General features: G+C 41.8%; 2 protein-coding genes and 1 long non-coding RNA gene across 4 annotated transcripts in view; 2 read left to right on the forward strand and 1 right to left on the reverse strand.

Moving 5' to 3' along the window:
- LOC114909086 (zinc finger protein 11-like) overlaps positions 1-22920 on the forward strand; it is a 334553-nt gene that overhangs the window by 267321 nt on the left and 44312 nt on the right. The gene's annotated exons all lie outside the window — the stretch shown is intronic.
- LOC108930219 (uncharacterized) lies at positions 2494-21448 on the forward strand. Of its 2 annotated transcripts, none has more exons than XM_018745373.2 (14): positions 2494-2792; positions 3799-3884; positions 4808-4917; positions 5338-5382; positions 6453-6566; positions 6873-6986; positions 7665-7778; positions 9433-9546; positions 10958-11065; positions 11477-11575; positions 13037-13150; positions 13553-13666; positions 13973-14086; positions 15874-21448. In XM_018745373.2, exons 2-14 carry the CDS (start codon positions 3873-3875, stop codon positions 16112-16114), a joined length of 1413 nt encoding a protein of 470 aa, XP_018600889.1. In that variant the 5' UTR covers positions 2494-2792; positions 3799-3872; the 3' UTR covers positions 16115-21448. The 2 variants fall into 2 exon arrangements, with proteins under 2 accessions (XP_018600889.1, XP_018600890.1); XM_018745374.2 differs by lacking the exon at positions 2494-2792 and adding an exon at positions 2811-3092.
- On the reverse strand, positions 6904-22901 carry LOC114910708 (uncharacterized). The gene is made up of 3 exons (XR_003797756.1): positions 22775-22901; positions 10298-10366; positions 6904-7320 (listed from the first exon to the last, which is right to left on the reverse strand). It is a non-coding gene; the product is annotated as an uncharacterized LOC114910708 (long non-coding RNA).

Consider the following 22920-nt stretch of genomic DNA (forward strand, 5'->3'; position numbering starts at 1 on the left):
GCCTGTTTCACTGACACCCCAACACAGACAACATGCAAAAGCCGTACGAGTGGTAGTTTGAACAAGATGGGTAAAATAAGGATAATTACAGTGACTCAAATTCACCTTACAGCAGTCACTCGCTTGGGTTTCTAGGTAAAGAAGGGTACAGAATTGCTCTGGTACGGCTGCCTTCCATGAATTTCAGAAAAAGAAACATCCTGTAACCTGACAAGTTATGAAGAGAATCTCCACATAAGTGATGTGCAAAGACCAAATAAGCCACAATAGTTCCAATGTTGGTTACATACACTTATCTTTACTGTGTCTTTTTTTTTTATTTAAAGGTTGATTTAACAAATACTGATTATTATATGTACATATGTTTGTATTTAAATGTACAGTATGTAGGAACTCGTACTGTAGGAAAGAGTTGAGCGAGTGCATATAGGCATATATACATTATTATTATTATTATTCACTGTGTCCAGAGTGGACGAGTACTTGGATAATTAGGTTCTACAGGTATGAAAGTGCACATCTTCTGACCATGTCCTGGGCTTTAACCAGAGCCTTGAACTCGATGCAAGTAGCCACAGAGAGCCAATGCTGAGAGATGAAGAAGAGAGGCACATGGGCTGCATGCATAACCAGCTCCTTTCTGCTATTTTTTTCATTAAAAACAAATACAAAGCACTTAGTAGCAACTTAATAAGCACTTGCAAAACTTCCCAAAGTGAAAACACTGCTGAATGCATTTACACGTGCATGTTGTCATGTTTTAATGCAAGGACATGTGATGTGTTTAAGCAGGGATGGCACTGCGTCCACTTCAGATCACTTATCAGATTTTTCAGTGAAAAGACGAACTCCAGATCCAGTATAAAACTTTGTTCACGAGCTGAAATAAGAAGGATCATCATTTAATATGCAACCTCCCCACTGACAGGAAACAACTGCTTTTGTTGTACGTTTAAGCTATGCTGATGTGAAACATTAATATCTGTTGTGAGATGACTGCACAAAAAAGACCGGAGTAAACACCCAATTCCACATATCGAGCAGTAACAGCTGCTATTGTATCCTTCGGTTCTTATGTATAGTTTGACAGCAGAGAATGAAGGACACCTTGAAATTCTACTGATGGCCATCAAAGTGGAGAGAGAACAAAAGTCCAGTACAATTAAATTTCAAGAAAACAAATACTGTTGACAACTGGTACTGATACAGTATTTACTCACAGATTCATCAGGATCGTCGTCTTTTTTTCTCTCGTTCTCTGCTTTAGTTTGTGTCAGATTTCCTGTGATCCAAGGATCAAGGTAGAACAGCGTGCATGACACAGCATAACATCACTAAATAATACAGAACAATAACATATAATAATAGAGAAGAGAGGGGGGTGGAGGGTTGCGGTGCCAACCGAGTGCTTGGAAGGATGCGAACCCCTTGTGTCCCTCAGTTTGACAATGAAATAGTTATTTAATGAGAATCGGTGTTTCTCATGTGACACAATATGTGTGTAACGACCAATTCCAGATGTTGCTTTAGAGGAAATCGTGTGTGTAGTAGAAACACACAAGTACTGTAAAGATGTAAAAATAAGCGAAGCTCAAGTTAAACTGGTTAAACCAAGGTAGGCAGGTAGAATGAAATATAAAAGTAGGTGTAAAAATGTTGCCTTCGAGTCCACTGTAGCTGCAACAGATGTGAGTTTACATTTATTCCCAAAAGACCATTTCATAAAGGGCAGAGTGTGTGGTTTTGTCAGGCTGGGTGGAAGGTGATTGTTTAAACCACTAGAAAAAGGAAACCGAATAAAATGGATGAAAACAGTTTTTAAGATTAGTCTGTACATTTCACATGCAGAAAATGATGATGTGGAAACTTGTCTTTCTGAATAAAAGTGTGTAAAAAACTCCTGTCCTTCTCCTCCCAGTTGGCCTCCAGTCACACAAGCACTCGGCCCACAGGAAATGTTCTCCCTCTGTTTAAATAATGAACGGAAAATGTGAATTGTTTCTACCATTTCCAAACATGTTTCATAGTACATGATGCATATTACAGCTACATGATTATGCAGAGTATAATGTACAAAGGAATAACTACATAACATAGCATCCATCTGACGATGCGAGTGACACTGAGCATTCCGTCATGTTCTTGTTCTGTTTTCTCAAATATTAATTAAAATATAAATCTGTGCATAATCAGGAATGCTGGGTTCAGGTAGCGATGACAGCTGGAAATGAGACAAGTTTGTGGAGAACTGAGGCTTCCAGCCCCCTGATTCGTCTCCTCTACGGCTCACTACTCGCTCAGCACTGCGTCACGGAACAGGCATCGACAACTTCCTCCTCGAACAGGAAACTCGATCCTCATCGAGGGCGTGTCAAAATGTGTCACAATAAAAGTCTCGACTGGACCTGAACTTAAGAGTCCAGCACAATAAGAGTGTTACAAACGCAGAAATAAACTCGTAAAACTTGTTTGTATGATACATGTCGTACAGAAAACAGTAATTACGATACAAAATGCAAAGTATTTAGGCTCACAAACGCGGGAGCAGCGGCTTGTCTGTTCCGCTCAAGAAAAAACAACATGTAATGACGTGAGACTAAAGCGAAAGAGAAAGTGTAATGATGTAAATCCCTTCAGGCTCGCCGGAGTAAGCCTTAAGGAAATACCTGTAGACGAGTTATGTATTTTTATAGATTTACTGACTAAATGTGAAATGAATTTAATGTTGTACACTCGACACATGATTATCATGATACGATACGTACAGTGAGTGAGTGGACGGATCTGAACACGTAAGTATAAAATCTAAATACCGGCGTCGTCAAATTGATAATTTGTACAAGTACAAGTAAACAAGAAGTTGTTTTTTCTTGAGCGGAACAGAGTCTCTGTTCAACACAGGCCGCTGCTCCCAAGTTTTCTGTACGGACATGTATCATAAAAACAAGTTTTACGAGTTTATTTCTGCGTTTTTAACACATAATAATGTGGAAAAGATGTGGACTGTAGCGTCCGGACAGTGCAGTGATTAATCCCAGCAACAGCGGCGTAAACACTACTACTAGTACAGAAGAGCGTTGGGAACTGATGAGGTTTGTTGAAAATAGGTGTGTTGGGTTTATTATTACATAGACCTCAGCACTTTCACCTGCTGGGGCTGTCACATGCACTTTAATAGTGAATACTGCACATGAAGCACATGAAGATTTTTTAAGTAAATGTTGACACAATTTCTGTAATTTATACGTGTTAAAAACTTATATAATTATCTTTTAGACAGATATTAGATAGTTGCAAAGTTTAAAAAAGTAATTTGGTGGTTAGAGCAAAGCCATATACATGAGGATAAGAACAGTTTTTTTTTTTTTTTCTTCTGAAGTGCACATGTGAATATAAGATATGACATACGGTACTGGACATACGTGGAAGATTTAACGTGAATTACATTGAAATCTAAATTTTTTGATTTCAGAGATTTAAACCTTAGATTTTCTGAATTTTAAACCCTCAGTGTAATATTATTTTTTGGGTGATTTGTTTTTTTGTTACAATGTGTTATTCACAGGTGGGAGGTGCGGTGGCGCAGTGGGTTGGCCCACAGTCCTGCTCTCCGGTGGGTCTGGGGTTCGAGTCCCACTTGGGTTGCCTTGCGACGGACTGGCGTCCCGTCCTGGGTGTGTCCCCTTCCCCCTCCGGCCTTATGCCCTGTGTCACCGGGTAGGCTCCGGTTCCCCGCGACCCTGTATGGGACAAGCGGTTCTGAAAATGTATGTGTGTGTGTGTGTGTGTTATTCACAGGACCCAAAAGGAGGCACCTCCCTCCTTTCCAGCCATCTGGATATGAAGAATGATCAGTCAGTTTCTGCTCCAACATGATAAAAACTGTGAGCATAATATACCCCCCCAGCTACATTATTCTTCATTTCTCACTCCCATAGTTTTCAGATATAAGGTGGTCCTCAGTTTAAGACAGGGTTCTGATCCAATGATTCTCTCATATCTCGAGTTTGTCATAAATTGAAAATCCCTTTACATGAAGCAGAAGGATATATAAGCAATTAACATGTTTGACTGATATGTTACATGTTAAGGCTCTGTGATATGTTTTTCACAAATTTTACACATTATTCATGTTAAAATGATGCTAATATAGAGTGCAGAACTATATTTTCATGCTGCACTATTTATTTTTACTTTAATTTGTAGACCTATTATCTTCTGCTTTCTCTTTTCAGCACCACCAGAAAACACAGTTTTTCCTTTGTTAAATTTTAAGTAAAAAGTGACTTGAAGGGAGTTACAAGTGAAAAATTTTGCAAATAAAACATGATCACTGCTAGAAATCAAAACACTGACTGAGACATAAACAATAGATACGAATTCTTTTGGTTGCATAGCCCACCGATGTCATCATACAGCAGATGGAGCGGTTGGCATTAGATCTGACAAACAAAATAAAGTAAAATAAATTAATGGAAGCTTAATGGAACAGCTATCTTATATCTGAGTCGTTGGATATCTGTATTATTCCCCTTATATTGATTGTGACTTTGTGGTAAACATGACTTTGGAGATGCAAACCAATTGATTTTTGAACAGACATCTGATTCCAATTTTGTTCGTAGGATGGAGACCCAGTGTATTTTGAAAAATATAACAAGCATTTCTACCTGACACTTGTGAAGGTTTCAGTGTATTTACTATGATTTTGTCAAGCTAATATCTTGAAAGAACCAAAAATTCACACTATTTTCAATATCATATGTTCGATGAATTATCTGTTAGAGTTTTTGTATGTTGTTTACAGGTCCCAAATGGAGAAACCTCCACACCGACACCCAGCTGTGTGTCTGAGAGTCAGCACCCCCTTGATGTTCCTGTCAATCCCAGTGATGGAAATGTCCTTTCTGATCCAAGGTGAGCCCACCATAAACCTAACTGTACCCTCTGCTGCTTTATTGTATATTGCTATATTCATCCTATAGGCAAAAATATATTTTGTACATAGTAAGTTGTAATTTTCTGTGGGTCAAACACTCGGGGAGACAGCAGGTAGCATAGCAGCTACATCCACTCACGGCTTTGAATGTCATGTCCTGCTCTAGTACCCTAAGGAATTGCTCTTCCTGGAAAAAATACTCTGCTGTATAAATGGGAAAAATCAGTTAAGTTGCTTTGGAGAAAAGCATCAGCTCAATGAATAAATGTAAATGTAAGGGAATTGCTTTGCAATATTAATTCTTTCAAGCCCTTCAAAAATAATGTGGTTATGACATGGTTTCTCTTGGAGTGTTGGTATATGTATTAATTCTTTGTGCCTTCCCATGTTGCTCACAGGACCCAAATGGAGAAACCTCTATCACCAGAAACAAATGAGAAAAGGTGGGTGGTAGTATAAAGTGTGTTTAAATGGTCTATCAGGTGACCCTCATAAATGGCAAGACATCATTGACTGATTGGGTTCCTGCTAACCTTGACCTTTTGCAGTGAACCTCGAATGCTTCCTGGATGCTTTGATCTCGTCTGCCACTGTGCATGCTCCTTACTGCTCGTTGGCTCCCCTTTTGTCACTTTCTCTGTGTTGATAATGCCATCTTGACTGAGGCTGAAACATTCCCAAATAGACCAATGAGCCCTGTATATGCCAGACATTCTCCAGGGCCTCCATTCTCCTTTTTTCTCTTTCATTATTTTCTTGTTCACTGGATTACACGGGATCTGCATTTTCCATCCATTCATTCATTCATTGTTTCATACATTACTGAATTATGTTCTACATTACAATATTAATTATAACAGCAAAAAAGGAACTAAGATAGTCCAATGGAAAGAACTGTGGAAAACCAGATTAAACTGTCTCAAGGTGGTAGACTACCCTAGCTATGAAACAAAACAAAATAAAAGGGTCTGCAGCATCTAAGTTGCCCTACCTACTCTACTCTATCTACCAAACAGTAGAAGTACAGGGGGTGGCAGTCACCTCTTCCTTAATGTGTGACTAGACAGGCGGATGAAACGTACGTGCTGAATTTGTAGGTCACATGACATGCTTACCTGTCTGCTTTTCACCCAAGACAACAGCACAAAGTCAATACGATAATTATAATAAACCACAGAAAGAACAATAACTGAACAGACACATAGCACAAGAGAGCCAATAATTGAAACACAAGCACCATAAAATAAGACAAAAGTCTGACTTTCTCAGGAAAGGATGGGGTTTTTAAGATGTCAGAGTCTGGAGGTGATTGGTTGAAATGGAGGAACTGACAAGAGGACTGATGATGATGGACAGAGATGACAACCAGTGATAGACAACAGACCTGTACAGCAAGCAAACTGATACAAACACAAAAAGGAATAACAAAACACACTGAAAACCTGTACAGGGATGTGACAATGTGTTTAGAGATTCAAATGTTACAGTTCCTGTCTTCATGTTTTGTTCTCAGCACCCAAGTGAAGAAACCTCTCTCACCAGCAGCCAGCTGTGTATCTATGAAGAGTGATCAGTCAATGGACAATCCTCCCAGGTTAAGAAATGGGGTCGATGCTTCTGCTCCAAGGTGAGCTCACCATGATCTTAAGCTAACCTCCCTCCCAATTATTTTTCCTTCATTTGTCATTATATTGTTACGTTGTACCCTTGTATGGAGTTGTATATTGTACGAACCTTACACTGAAAGTTGTTTTGGACAAAAGTTTTTGCTAAATGAGTGGATGAGTCAGAATTATTTCAAGCAAATTAAACCAGAATCCAGATTCTTTTAAGCTCTTCAATAAATGCTTTGCTAATGCCATTTCATACTCACTCTAGCAGTGTCAATATTCATGAACACATGAGAGCTCCTGTTCTTGTGTGTTGTTCATAGGATCCAGGTGGAGAAACCTCCATCACCAGCAGCCAGCTGTATATCTATGAAGAGTGACCAGTCAATGGACAATCCTCCCAGGTTAAGTGATGGGGTCGATCCTTCTGCTCCGAGGTAATCTCACCATAAGCTTAAGCTGACCCCCCTCCCAATTACTTTTTATTCATTCATCATTAGATTTTTACCCTGTACTGTTGTAAACACTTGTGCTGGACAAAAGTTTTTATTAAATGAATGGATGAGGCAATTATTTCCTTTCAAGTGGACAACTGTCACTGCGTGCAGACTGGAAACCTGGGTTTGGATCCAACCGCGGGACCGTTTGTTGCGACAGTTCTTGGGACAAGGCAGTACTCGTCAGGGACAGTCGTCATGAATCCGAGGTGCAGACGTTGTATGTGGGGAGAATCCGAGGATGTGGTCGATGAGGACGTTGCGAGGGTTGATGCTGTAGGAGACAGGAAAAGGGACAAGGAGACGGGTGAGGGAACAAGAAGGGAGACAGGGGAGCGCAGATAGGGCAAGTGGACAAGCCGTGACTGCAGGAGGGATGGTTGTCTCAAAGAAATTCCACAACTGGAAAGGAGCTGGGGATGGGCTTTATAGCTGACTGCTCCGATTGCCATCGGGTGCTGCTGGTTGTGGTGTGGGCGTGGTCGTGATAGTAACACCAGAATCCAAATTCTTTTGAGCTCTTCGATAAATGTTTTGCTAATGCTGTGTCATGCTCACTCTAGCAGTGTCAATATTCATGAACACATGAGAGCTCCTGTTCTTGTGTGTTGTTCATAGGATCCAGGTGGAGAAACCTCTATCACCAGCAGTCAGCTGTGTATCTATGAAGAGTGATCGGTCAATGGATAATCCTCCCAGGTTAAGTGATGGGGTCGATCCTTCTGCTCCAAGGTGAGCTCACAATAACCCATAGTTATCAGTCCTCTCTCAGTACTTCATCCATCATCAGATTGCCACCCTCTTCCATTTGATGTGCTTTTGTACTGTACGAAAGTAAAGTTATGTGTAAATTGATTTTTTTTTTTTTAAATTCGTGGTTCTTTGGTGTTGTCAGTAATAAGGCACAATAAAGTTTAAGATGGCTTATTGCAGTTCTCAGCAGATGTTATACATTACAGAGGCGCTTCTAATGGTCGTACAGCCGTGCTGATAATGTGCCCATGTGTCTTGTGTATTCGCGCTTGCCTCCATCACATCTCTCTTCTGTTTTTCAATAGAGCCTGACACTTGCTTATCAGTATGTTTTTAAAACAAAAGCTTGTTCTGTTTGAAATGACCAAATTGGAGGTGCTTTGTATTCTAGAACTCTCTACCAGAGGCTGTATCACAGTAGTATATAATATTAAGTAGTATATAATGAGGTAAAAGGATGAATACCATATAATACAATAAAGAAAAATCTAAGGACACTTAAGATAATGATAGTCAAAAGTAAATCATAACACAATAAAGAATTTTTGATATATAACCAAATAAATGAATGGTACTTATTTTCTTTGAAATTAATAATATTCTAATCTTCTTTTTAATTCCCCAAAAATGCTTTACAAACGATTATTTCATGATCTTTATAATATTGCGGTTATGTGTTTTATGTATGTATATGTTTCAGTATACATAAATGCTTTATTCGTAAAGTGCAATTGCAGGTGCACTTCACCTGTCAGCTCTTTGTACCATTAATTTAGGTATTTTTCAACAGCACAAATACCCATGTCTTCATTTTTTTCTTTGTACTAAATTTAAAATATATAAAAACTCAAAGTACTGCATAGAGAATAATTCCAGGCTGGTCTGAAAGTTACATTCCTGTAGTATACATTACACATTTGTGTTAGGCACCCTGGCTTACATTAATCACAACCATTTACTGACCCAAAACTCTTGCTTTTTCAGCGAGAATATGAATAAAATCTGTTCAAAGAACAGAAACGTCATGTTCAGACTTTTTCTGAATTTTTCTGCTCATCTACTGTAATTTCTCTTGGTCATAAATTAGGTTTAATGGCACCAGTCCCATAACCTGTATTTAGTCTTTGGTTGATGTTCACTGCAGTACAGTATTTCATCCTCAGCTGTCTCCTTATATTGTTGTAAACACCTCTATTGAACAAACACTACAACATTTTTAGTAAATTCAGAAAAAGGAGTTTGCTAATAAAAGCTAACAAATGCATTTCTATCAAGTAAATTGTGCTGGAATCTATGTTCGTTAAATGTTTTATTAACTTGTCTGTGTTCTCTACTATAACCATTTGGTCATGCATTAGCTCTTACATCCATGTCTACACTGCTGAAAGAAACCGTTTCAAGGCTTTTATACTAGTGAAGTTGCAACTAGGCGGGAACGGTGGTGTCTGTTATTCTCAAAATGCTTTTGGCGTGTAATTTCAGTGCTCTGATAAAGTTCTGAGTTTGTTTCACTGAATGCAGAACCTCCCAATTCACATCTGCGTTTTAAAATATTTAAGAAACCTGTTTCAAATGCTGTCATTTATTTGTTAGAATAATATTAGAATTCCTGATCATTGTATGTTCTCCTCAGTAAACAAGCAGAGAAACCTGTCTCACCAGCACCCAGCTGCCCCTTAATGGACCCTGATCGCATTATTGATTGGAATAACTGGTGCAATGATGAACATCTCCTCTCTGCTCTAAGGTGAGCTCATTGTAAGCCTCAGCTAACATCCCTTCACTTCTGTTCATATGGGAGGCTCATATCTAATAGTGGTTTACATTTGAGGTTTACCTCTTGGTGAACTGTATTTTTACATGAGGTAAACACACACACACACACACACACACACACACACACACACACACACACACACACACACACATTTTCTGAACCGCTTGTCCCATACGGGGTCGCGGGGAGCCGGAGCTTAACCCGGCAACACAGGGCGTAAGGCCAGAGGGGGAGGGGACACACCCAGGACGGGACGCCAGTCCATCGCAAGGCACCCCAAGCGGGACTCGAACCCCAAACCCACCAAAGAGCAGGCCTCGGTCCAACTCACTGCACCACTGCGCCCCCCCATGAGGTAAACAATACCAACCAAATTTAATTGTTTCTTGTTTTTGCATTATGCAGTTGACCCCCAATATACAATGCCAAGGTGTACATGCTTTGCAGAGAATTAGCTTCTTGTTTGTGACTGTGTCACTGTAAAATCATATTCCTCCAGATGCATTTATAGACTTGCAAAAGTATGCTTTTGACCTCAAAATTAAAAGGTATAAATATAAAAGTATCTTGTCAATGACTGTAAAAGCTGTTTTGAAGAAAACTGTAGAACTATATACAGTGTATAACTAGTGGACATGATTTCTGTTCATGATGTCACAGAGCATGATACCTTTACTGTTCAGTACAGTGAAGAAAACAAAGAAACCTTCCAAATACTCACATTACAGAAATTAGGACATTTGGAGTGAGGTTGCAGTTACATTTCTCTTACATTGCAGCACTGTTTTTCCTATGGAAAAGAGAAGGTATTTTTGTAGTTGTTTCCTGCTATTTCTGCAGTTGGTTCACTGTGGTGCCACAACATACGTATAGCATCCTAAAAATATTTACCCAAATACAGCAATTCTTGTCATTACTTCAGTGAAATAACAGAATAATAATGGAAATTTATGAAAGGCAGAAGTGATTCAATTAAAAATGTAAGATATCCGTATCCAAAACACTAGTACCCATCTGTTCTTTGTTACACATGCACTACTCTGCTCTGATTTCTCCTTTGATTCCCCATTTCTGATCCTGTTTAAATTCTAATCCTGATGTACAAAGCATGTATTAGTATTTTGTAGTATAAGTATTTCTTAGGCTCCTCAGATCCCACACTGACCGCTTCTACCTTCACTTTGTTTTTTCTAATGTTGTCTTGCATGGTACTTTTTGCACTAATTGTGAATAAAAGTGATTGCAACCTCTTCTGTTTATTCATCCCATTCTACTTTAAAGAAGTTTATCAAAAAGAACATGTGGTGGATCAGCAAATAAAAGGTGAAGGTCTGTGTGTATCAGCTAGTGTTCAAGTTCCTGTCTCATGTGATCTTTTCAGGAATCAAGAACTGTGCTCCCCAGCAACCAGCTACTTTTCTATAATGACTTCAAAGTCAAATAAGTTTTCTCACAATGGAAATGATGGAAATATCCTTTCTGTTCAAAGGTGAGCTTAGTATACACAATGTGTGAGGACTGAGTTAATTGTTCCAGTACTTCTGCTATGGGAAATAGGACCTAAAATGAATTTTTATTATTTGAAAGTCAATGGTGGGAGAACAGTATATGTGCAGAAAGGCAATGTTGAATGGAAGTGCATACCATGTGTTTCATTTTCTAGGTGTATAAACGATATAATAAATTCAAAAAGAGGAACTTCTCCTTTGTATCTAGGATACACTACTGGGCTCATCTGTTTAGAAAAATGTTACACTCACATTTGTAAGATTTTGTCTAATTGAAAAACATTAGAAATTTTCATCTAAGTCACCAGCTGAAAAGAACAATGACTTTTCTGCACTGTAATGTGTTTATTTAGTGAAGCATTGGGTTTCATCTTGTAATCTCTTGCTTGCAGTATCCAAACAAATGGATCCAACTCGCCCGCATACAGCTGCATTTCTGACACTGATTTAGACAATTTGTTTGATGATGACGATATCTCTTCTGTTCCAAGGTGAGTTCACTGCAAGCCTCAGTTAATGCCACGATTCTTTGTCACCCTAGAAGACAGACTCCTTATAGTATTTTTGAACTAGAGACAGTGATGTGTTAACTGATTCCCTAACTTGAAAACAGTAGCAAAAGTGTGGCAAATATTGTTTGCTGATGTAAAAATCCTGACTAATTAAAATGACAAATTTGTTTTGTGCTGGGGGGGGCGCAGGAGCGCAGTGGGTTGGACCAGGTCCTGCTCTCTGGTGGGTCTGGGGTTCAAGTCCCGCTTGGGGTGCCTTGTGATGGACTGGCATCCTGTCCTGGGTGTGTCCCCTCCCCCTCCAGCCTTACCCCCTAAGTTCCCGGGTTAGGCTCCGGCTCCCTGCGACCCTGTATTGGGCAAGCGGTTCAGACAGTGTGTGTGTGCACTACTGTGCTGTATTCTTCAGTTAAACTTCCTGTGTTAACATAAAATGTTCTCTATTATTTATAATATTTTCCACAGAGAATTGTTTTCCTTGGGGCTTTTCACAGCAGATGGCTATGGTGGAATGGGAGACGTTTAAACTCTAGACAGCACATTTTCTCTCTCCCAGTTTCTGAATGTGTCACAGGAAGGCCTTGCCCTCGGCAGTTTTTTCCTGTTTCCAGTTTGACTGAGCATAAGTACCTGCAAAGATAAGATGGTAGAGTGTAGTGTTTGTGTCTAGACACACTGAATACAGTGAGTATAGATGAGTGATTCACCATGCAGTATATCTACCATTGTAAGTCACCTGACATGAAAAGGTGTGAGCTGAATGCTATCAAATAGTGTTCATTGGAAGTCACTTTGGAGAAATGAAAATGGATGGTAAATGAATAAAAGTAAATGTCTTTCTTTTTTGGAAATTTTAGTATCAATGTAAACAACAAAACTATTGCAATGTTTTTAAGACCTAAGGGTCAGTCCATGTGAAATCACTGGGAACCTCCCTACTGACCATCTCTGATTTGTATTAATATAAATTTATATAGAGTTAAATCCCCAATCATCTCTGATTTGCTTCATACTTTCACACAATCATGTTATTATTCCCAGTAAGTGGTGTACACAATTTCAACCTTATATCTTCATTAGTTTTTGAGATATTGGGGTTTTAAAAATGGGTCGTGATGCCGATTTTACTGCAAAAACAAGTGGTACAGAAAAAGATACAAAGTTCCATAAGTCATTACTTTGGAACTATTCATGCTAGATGCATGAATTTTTCAGTAGTTGTTCTCAGGTACAATATGTCTTTAATTACTGTAAAACGAGCTCCACAGTTGCATACTTGCCAATTTATATTTGCTGAAACCTGTAAAAAAAAAAAAAAAAAATTTGTTTGTGCTTTGGAGCAATTTTGGCCCTCTATATCTCCACATTGAAGCACTTCAAATCTGTAATTTATTTGTTAGAATAATATGAGATTGCCTGATCTTTGTATGTTGTCCTCAGTAAACAAGCAGAGAGACCTGCCTCACCAGTGCCCAACTGCCCCTTAACGGACAGCAATGACTCCAGTGATTGGAATAACTGGTGCAATGATGAACGTCTCCTCTCTGCTCTAAGGTGAGCTCATTGTAAGCCTCAGCTAACATCCCTTCACTTCTGTTCATATGGGAGGCTCATATCTAATAGTGGTTTACATTTGAGGTTTACCTCTTGGTGAACTGTATTTTTACATGAGGTAAACAATACCAACCAAATTTAATTGTTTCTTGTTTTTGCATTATGCAGTTGACCCCCAATATACTATATAATGCCAAGGTGTACATGCTTTGCAGAGAATTAGTTTCTTGTTTGTGACTGTGTCACTGTAAAATCGTATTCCTCCAGATACTTTCATAGACTTGCAGAGGTATGCTTTTCACATCAAAATTAAGTTATAAATAAAGAAGTGTCTTGGTAAAGGACTGTTATGTGTTTAGAGAATCAAATGTTATAGTTCCTGTCTTCATGTTTTGTTCTCAGCACCCAAGTGGAGAAACCTCTCTCACCAGCAGCCAGCTGTGTATCTATGAAGAGTGATCAGTCAATGGACAATCCTCCCAGGTTAAGAAATGGAGTCAATCCTTCTGCTCCAAGGTGAGCTCACCATGATCTTAAGCTAACCTCCCTCCCAATTATTTTTCCTTCATTTGTCATTATATTGTTACGTTGTACCCTTGTATGGAGTTGTATATTGTACGAACCTTACACTGAAAGTTGTTTTGGACAAAAGTTTTTGCTAAATGAGTGGATGAGTCAGAATTATTTCAAGCAAATTAAACCAGAATCCAGATTCTTTTAAGCTCTTCAATAAATGCTTTGCTAATGCCATTTCATACTCACTCTAGCAGTGTCAATATTCATGAATGCATTAAAGCTCCTGTTCTTGTGTGTCATTCACAGCACCCAGGTGGAGAAACCTCTATCACCAGCAGGCAGGTGTATATCTATGAAGAGTCATCAGTCAATGGACTTTCTTCCCAAGTTTAGTGAACAAATTGTCCCTTCTGCTCCAAGGTGAGTATTCTGTGAACATAAGCTAATTCCAAGAAACTGCCACTGTGTTCTGCATTTTTTATTAAAAGTCTTCCAAACTTAATGCATGAATATTTAATATAATTCAGTATTCAGATGTCATGTTTCTCATGAGATGTTGGTCAGAACGCAAGCGCAGAGATCGTTGTTTGAAGTGTCATATCCGCGATCTGAAGAGTTGGAGTTTGCATGTGAAGATATAGTCTGAGAAGTGATTTTCCAAAGAGCCATGATTCAAATGTGGGGATCGTAGTCGTGATCCAAAGAACAGTTAACAAGGAGAAACAAGCCAGGTTTCTCTGTGAGATTCTTCTTTTAAAGAGTGTTTTAATTAGATGCAGGTGTTTGTGATGTATGTGGCATTAGCTCTAATGACCTTCTCCTGTGATCCTGTGATGTAATCTTCCCACCCATCCAAGCTGGCTTATCGGGTGGTTTCAAAAACCCATTGCAGGCTTCCCTTGTGTAATGAGGCAAAATCAAATACAAAACTGAATCCAGAATATCAGATCAGAATCAGAATATAAGATACCTTTTAAGTCACCTCACCTTTACCTTTTAAGACTTACATTGTACTTACCCTGAATTGCTCCAGAAGAATTACCCAGCTGTATGAGTGGGTAAATCAGTGTAAGTTGCACTATATACTGTAAGTTGCTTTGGAGAAAAAAAGTTAATACTGTTTTTAAAGAGGTTATCCTGTCTCTCCAGTAGCCATAATGGCTGAGGGTACTGCAAGCTTTGTATTTTTCATGAGTTTTAGCTGATGTTTCTTGTCCATTAACCAGTAATACTTATTGTCATTCTTGTAAGAAATAATGGTAAAGTCCTAATTTGTCCCTCTCACAATAAGAATTTTCCTAAAGGAGTCATTTCTTGGCACAGATTTTCCCCATTATTTAGGGAACAGGTTTATGAATTATAGAGAAACACTCATAGTGTACTGCAGAAGATATAGGTGCAGGGACTAAAATATTACCTTTACTCTGTGAAACCTCCAGTGAATGTCCCCGTAATATCTCTTAAGCAAAAGCAACATGAGCAGTAAAACATATTTCCAGACAAATTACATTTACATTTATTCATTAGCAGACGCTTTTCTCTGAAATGACGTATATTTCCAAGAACAATACTAAAAAGAGTGCATTACATCAACAGAAGAACGGATTTGGATCGAGACACATGATTCTAAAGTACAGTTATTTTGTCTCATACCAGCATAAAAAGCAGTGTACATCACATGAGTAGCAGTATGCAGTGTTTTTTCTTAGTTTAAACTAATTTTTTTTGAGTTTTGGTTACTTTCATTCTCACTAGACCTTGCTTTTAGAGCTCATCGCTGTCTCAAGTATCATTATGTTTAACTTCATTTCTAAATACTTGCAGCTAAGCCCAGTTTTCCTTCTTTTTACAATCACAAAGGTGTGAATTATGGTTTTCAAGTAAAACGGCGATACTCAGAGCAGTGAAACCATGAAAGCAGTTTGTATTGTAAAACTACCCTGTGTTCTGAGTCAGCCAGTCTTCCATCCCACCTGTTGAATCAGTTGTATCCTAAAAGCAAACCCACATGTTCCTCTAAAACAAAGAACTTTGTACTGACACCTGAAACATGGACTATCTCTGGTAAATATTTCTCTCTAAAAATACCAGATTTAGAAAAAACTTACTGAATTAAGACCTTCAAGAGAACAGAAGTACAAATGTGAAAATGTGACATTTTTTCCATATTGATAATTCTGCCACTGACCGTGGTTGTCTTTAATTAGTGTGTGTGAGCAGCCTGAAAGGGAAGAATATGGCAGTCCACCTGAGCACAGAGAAGACTTGTCTGAAGATGTGGTTTGTAGTAAATGCAGTGGGAAGAGGAAGAGAGCGGTGAAGACTTGCCGGAATTGTTCTAAGTCCTACTGTGAGACCCATATCAGAGATCACAATACTGTACCAGCAATGCAGACACACACCGTGGTGGATGTCACTGGAGGCCTGGAGAAGAAGGAGAAAACCTAAGGGAAGGTTTTCTAGGAGCTTCAGTAGATTAGAAAATGTTTGCTAACTGCAAAATAAAACGATAGAAACCACCTTATGAATAACTGTCAAGTGATGTAAATGAACAACATAATTCCTCCACTGCTTGTTGTCACACCCCCCAACCACCTGCCCAATTGACCGCACCTGCAGCTAATCAGGAGGCAAGGGATGAAGAGGTAGCCCAGATGCTCCTGACTGCGGAACTTCATCAGAGCAAACCACAGCGCTTCATGGTTATCTCATGGCCCTTCTCTAGCCCTTGTGCTTCTTCTGTTTGGCTCTTACAAATTCTGCTGTCCTGGTTTTGTCCTCTGCCTACTCCTCGGAACAACGTTTGCAAATCGACTGACCCTTGCCTGTCTCTGACCATACACTTGCCTGTCCCTTCGAATAAAGAAGCACCTGTGATTGAGTCCATCGGCTGGATTCCTGTGTTCACAATGACAGAAGGTTCCATCTTACCTACGGACTCAGCAGTGCTGGACTAACTACAGGATGCCATCTCCTTGCAAGACGTGAGGCTGAGCACGAACAAATGATCCCTGCACCGAATCGCTCAGACTGTCCAAGGGCTAACACAGGCGCTTCGGGAGGGGGGAATTCCCAAAGCTGGGTCCGCCCCCACGCAGCACTTGAACCTGATGCCAACGGCAGACATTCCGCACGCCCCCTGCCGACCTCTGCTTAGCAGCGCCCGATAAGTATGATGATACGCCTGACAACTGCCAAGGGTTTTTAATGCAACGTAAGCTTGTGTTGCGCAGATGTACTGCACAGACCAGCCCCGCACGTAAATGGGCAACCGCTGTCTGGAGGACGTACACCAACACCACATATACAGACTTCAGGAAGCGGTTCAAAGCAATATTTGGCCACTCGCTCTCCGCCCAAGTTGCCAGCAACCGCCTAATGTGGATCCAGCAGGGCAGTTGAACGGAGGCCAAATACTCTGTGGAGTTCCGGATCCTGGCTGGAACTCCGCCTCCCTCCCGACTAGCTTCCATAACGGGCTCCAGCCCCATATCCAGGCCAAGCTCACATATCGCAGGGAGGACTGGGACCTTGACTGCTTTATAGAGACGGCCATTACTATCAATAACCCCGCCAGGGAACGAACCCCCCAACCATGGATTAACTCCCCCGTCACCGAGAACATTCGGGAGACGTCAGAACTGATGCATATCAGACGCGGTTGTCTCACCGCCGATGAGAGATGGCGCCACCTTTAGGACAAACTTTGTCTGTACTGTGGCTCTCCCGGCCACTTCCGCACTTCCTGTCCAGTCCGACCCCTACGAGAAATTCACCCGGATTTCCAGGTCAGTGCTCCTCGCCGACCTAAATCACTTAACTGTGCCGGTGGTGATTTCCTGGGAGGGGGACAACATACATACGCATGCTTTGGTGGATTCCGGGGCGGTAGGGTGCTTTATGGACATCGGGTTCGCTAGGACCCATAACATCCCGAAGTGGGACTGTGACGTATCGTTACAGGTTAGCGCGCTGGACGGACAGCCTCTGGGAACCGAGGTTGTGAAGTCTTATACGGACATGTTCCAACTGACGATTGGCATGTGCCACCAGGAGGAGCTTGCACTCTTCTTAATTAAAGCGCCAGACACTCCTGTAATCCTGGTCTTCCCCTGGCTCATTAGACATGACCCGGTGTTCAGGTGGAGCACCGGGGAATTGGTCTTCTGAGGAGAATGATGTGCGCGCTCGTGTTTGCTCCTTCCCTGCCAAGCCACTTCAGTGGAAAGCCTGGAGGGGTCACAACCAGTGGCAATCCCTCCAGAGTACCGCAATCTCAGTGAGGTGTTCGGTAAGACCTGAGTAGCGGCCCTTCCCCCTCACAGACCCTGGGGCTGTGCTATTGACCTCCTGCCCAGCATCACATCACATTGTGGCCGGATCTATCCCGTCCCTTCCAGAACAGAAAGAAATGAATGACTACATAACCAAAGCATTGTCTGTGGGTATCATCTGTCCCTCTATCTCTCCAGCCTCCGTGGGATTCTTTTTTGTTGGAAAAAAAGGATGGGGGACTGCATCTATGTATACACTATGAGGCATTAACGCTATCACAGTCAGGTACCCTCACCTTCTGCTCCGGTCACTGCCGCATTGGAATGGGTGCACGCCAGCCATAGTGTTCACGAAGCTAGACCTCCGCAATACATATAACCTGGTCTGGATACACGAGGGGGATGAGTGTAAGGCAACCTTTAGCACCACTTTGAGGCATTATGAGTATTGGGTTATCAAACTCACCCTCTGTGTTTCAGGCTTTTGTGAACCATGTGCTTGGTGACCTGGTCAATGACTGTGTTTTAGTTTTAGTCATGGACCCGGAGAAGACCAGGGAGGTGTTGGAATGGCTAAGACTGACAACCTTGAAGGCCCTTCAGTGATTCCTGGGGTTTGCTAACTTTTATTGATGCTTCATCAGGGGGTTCAGCTCCATTGCCGCTCCCCTAACAGCCGTCACGGCAGGTAAGGGTCCATGGTTTGCCTGGACCGACGGAGCTCAGCACACTTTTCTGGAACTGAAAGACCGCTTCACAGCTGTACCTGTGCTCCGCCACCCAGACCCCACTCTGCCTTTTGTGGTGAAGGTGGACCACTTGGTAGTAGGGGTGGAAGCAGTGCCTTTCCCAAAAACAAGGTGATCCTCCCAAGCTCTATCCCTGCGTCTACTTTTCACGCAAACTGTCTGGCTGACCAAAATTACAACATCGGAAACCGGGAGCTGCTGGCCATCAAGCTGGCTCTTGAGGAGTGGAGACACTGGTTGGAGGGGGCCGCGCATCCCTTTCTAGTTTTCACCAACCACCGGAACCTCATACCTCCAGACTGCCCGTCAGCTCAACCCTCGCCAGGCGGGCACTATTCTTCACCCATTTCCAGTTTACCGTATCCTACCAGCCTAGGTCTAAGAACACCAAGGCTGATGCCCTCTCACACCTGTACGACCCCAACCCACTGCCAGAGAGTCCTGAGTTGATCCTGCCTAAGAACTGCGTGGTGGCCCCAATCCGGTGGCAGTTCTTTCAGGACCTCCGGCCGCGCAGATGCTTGAGCCCAGGCCCCCTGGAAAGCTGAGGGCAAAGACTACGTGTCAGCAGGGATGTGAACCACCCTCCTCCAGTGGGCACATGACTCCCCCGCGGTTGGGCATCCGGGCATGCGCCAGACGCTGTCTCTCCTACAAGTTCGATTCTGGTGGCCCTCGATGAAGGATGACATCTTGGAATACGTAGAAGCCAGTCAAACTTGATCCCAGGTCAAGACCGACACAGAAACCCACTGGGCTCCTCAAACCCCTTCCAGTGCCCTCTTGTCCATGGTCCCACATGGCTGTTGACTTCCTGGTGGACCTACCCCTACTGGACGGTAAGACCACGATACTCACCCTTGTGGACCAGTTCTTGAAGGCCTGCTGCCTGAGTTGCCCAAGGCCCTGGAAACTGCCAAGACACTGTTCCAAAAGGTGTTCCGCTTGTTCGGCCTGCCCGAGGACATCGTGTCAGATCGGGGCCCCTAGTTTACATCCCACATATGGAAGGCATTCTGGAACAAGCTGGGGGTTTCGGTCAGTCTTACCTCCACATATCGCCCCCAAGCCAACGGCCAACAAGACAAGACGTTGCCAGGTATCTGCACAGTTATTGCTCCCAGAAGCAGCACCAGTACCGCTGGGACCCATAACCCAGCACCTAGCACCGCTAGGACCCATAACATCCCGAAATGGGACTGTGACGTATCGTTACAGGTTAGCGCGCTGGACGGACAGCCTCTGGGAACCGAGGTTGTGAAGTCTTATACGGACATGTTCCAACTGACGATTGGCATGTGCCACCAGGAGGAGCTTGCACTCTTCTTAATTAAAGCGCCAGACACTCCTGTAATCCTGGTCTTCCCCTGGCTCATTAGACATGACCCGGTGTTCAGGTGGAGCACTGGGGAATTGGTCTTCTGAGGAGAATGATGTGCGCGCTCGTGTTTGCTCCTTCCCTGCCAAGCCACTTCAGTGGAAAGCCTGGAGGGGTCACAACCAGTGGCAATCCCTCCAGAGTACCGCAATCTCAGTGAGGTGTTCGGTAAGACCTGAGTAGCGGCCCTTCCCCCTCACAGACCCTATTGCTCCCAGAAGCAGCACCAGTGGGCCTGGTTTCTGCCCTGGTGGAATATGTGCACAACGCCCTAACCCACACATCAACAGGCATATCCCCCTTCCAGTGCGTGTTGGGCTACCAGCCTATCCTCTTCCCATGGCACCCTGGGTTCAGTAATATACTGGCTGTGGATGATTGGCATCGAGAGAGCGGTGAAACCTGGTGAACCATTCGAGAACATCTGCAGCAGTGCATCCAACGATACAAGCAACAAGCAGATCAACACCGACACCACCCCTCCTTTGTGCCCAGCCAGAGGATATGGCTCTCCACCAGGGACCTCAAGCTGCACCTTCCATTCAAGTGAAAATAAAAATAATCTCTACAAATCCAAGTTCAGTGCAAGATCTGAATTGGTTTATGTCATAACATTATGCAGCATTAGTCATCTTGTCATTTAACAGCACTGAATTGGAAATTTGATGTAGTACAAGGTCTCATTATACAGGTGATCCCCAATTTATAATGGGGTTACGTTTCGTGAAACCCATCATAAGTCGAAACTGCATTTAATACACCTAATACACACCTCTGCATGACAGACAGAGATGTGGCTTGTTGCTGCTGCCCAACATCACAAGGGAGTATCATACCGCATATCGCTTTCCTGGGGGGGGGAATCAAAATTAGAAGTATGGTTTGTACTGAATGTCTATCACCAGTTCACCATTGTAAAGTCAAAAAAAATCATAAGTTGAACCATCATAAATTGGGGACCACCTGTACTAATACAAAGTATTAATCTTCCATAGTATTAATTTTCAATATTAATAATGTTTCTCACAGCTATTAACACAAGTTCTCATCATAACTTTGTCAATGAAATCCTTCTTAATTTCTTAATGAACCAGACATGTTAAGTGTTGGAGGTCTTACACTATTGTTCCCTTTGGTTCCATTTTACTGACATCTGTTTGCCCGACAGGAAAGACATGTTGCTTTTGCTTGCCAACGAACAGCAATTCTAGAAAACGGATGTGTTCATGTTTAAATGCACTTTCTTCAATCTAGAAAATGTTTCTGTCTTTGAAAATTTGTATGTTGACCATGTGTAATACAAGGAGCCCATGTGTTGAAAAAATAAACTCTCTTCTGTAACCAACACTGTTTCACATGACTTTGTGCATATTCATTTCATTGACAATATTCACTCATTTAGTTGCTGTATTTCTGCAAAACATCTTACAATTATTTACTCATTTTTACAACTGGCAATTGTAAATTGTACAAAATATAACTGGTATAATTTAGGGTAAGCATCTTGTTCAAAGGTAGGATTTGAACCTGCAACCTTGGAGTCCAAAAGCAGCAGGGCTAACTGCTATGCTATCAGCCAACCCATGTTTAGAGCAAACACAATATTACATTCTAACTGATATTTATAACAACTAGGCTTCTGCAAACCATGACTGAAATGGAAAAATAAATTCACAATTCTTATTTGTTTGCATATAAGCAACTAATACACATGCACTGTCTGAAACCGCTTGTCCCAAGAGAGGTCATGGCAAGCCGGAGCCTACCCGACAACATAGGACGTAAGGCTGAAGGGGACACACCCAGGACAGGATGCCAGTCCATTGCAAGGCACTCCAAGCAGGACTTGAACCCCAGATCCACCAGGGAGCAGGACCCAGCCAAGCCCACCGCCCCACCGTGCCCCCAAGACATATATTGCATAGCTCATATAAATTAACACGAGGCGCAGCATTCAGCATCATCAAGATGGGAAGACACACACACACACACACACATTTTCTGAACCGCTCATCCCATTCAGGGTCACAGAGCCTAACCTGGCAACACAGGGCATGAGGCCAGAGGGGGAGGGGACACACCCAGGATGGGATGCCAGTCCATCGCAAGGCACCCCAAGTGGGATTCAAACCCCAGACCCACCGGAGAGCAGGACCCAGTCCAACCCACTGCGCCACTGCACCCCCCACTAAGATGGGAACAGCTTGACCTATATATTTAACAGAGTAAGTTCCCCCCGATTTCAGTAAACTTTACCAGAGGCCAAAGTTTTACATGCACAACTACAGATTTACCTTTTTCTAGGGAAATGAGGTTATCAGCTTATATCTGTTATGGCAATTAGTTCCCTTTATTTTTATTGTCTGTATGTCATCACATCACATAGCTTTCTTGTTTAATTACACTGTTTTGTTTTTTTTTTTTTTTTTTTTTTCACGGATCAAAATGGATTACCAGTCCACCAAAGGTGTCTGTTCCACAAGCTGTCCAACTCGACAGGTAAAAATTTAACCATTTATCATTTCCGGCAGTTAAAATCTTTATTCAACAAATAAATCCTAAAAACTGTCATGCCAATAATAAAATCTAAAACAAAACAATAAATATCAATACGACCATTTAATATAAAAACTGCATGACAGAACCTTTAAAACACTAAAAAACAGACCCCAAGACTTAAAATCATAAACAGTTAAAAGGAACTTACCCAGTAACTCCACTGCTCAAGAGGGGCGGTCCCTTGGCCTGTTCCCAGGGTGTTTCCATACACCTTACCTACTGTTCTTGGGTGTTTTCCTTTTCACAACACATCTCCCCTATTGACATTTAAGTAAAACAGCTGAATGGTACAAA

The sequence above is a fragment of the Scleropages formosus genome, chromosome 1 (assembly GCF_900964775.1).
Source record: "Scleropages formosus chromosome 1, fSclFor1.1, whole genome shotgun sequence".
Classification (NCBI taxonomy): Eukaryota; Metazoa; Chordata; class Actinopteri; order Osteoglossiformes; family Osteoglossidae; genus Scleropages; species Scleropages formosus.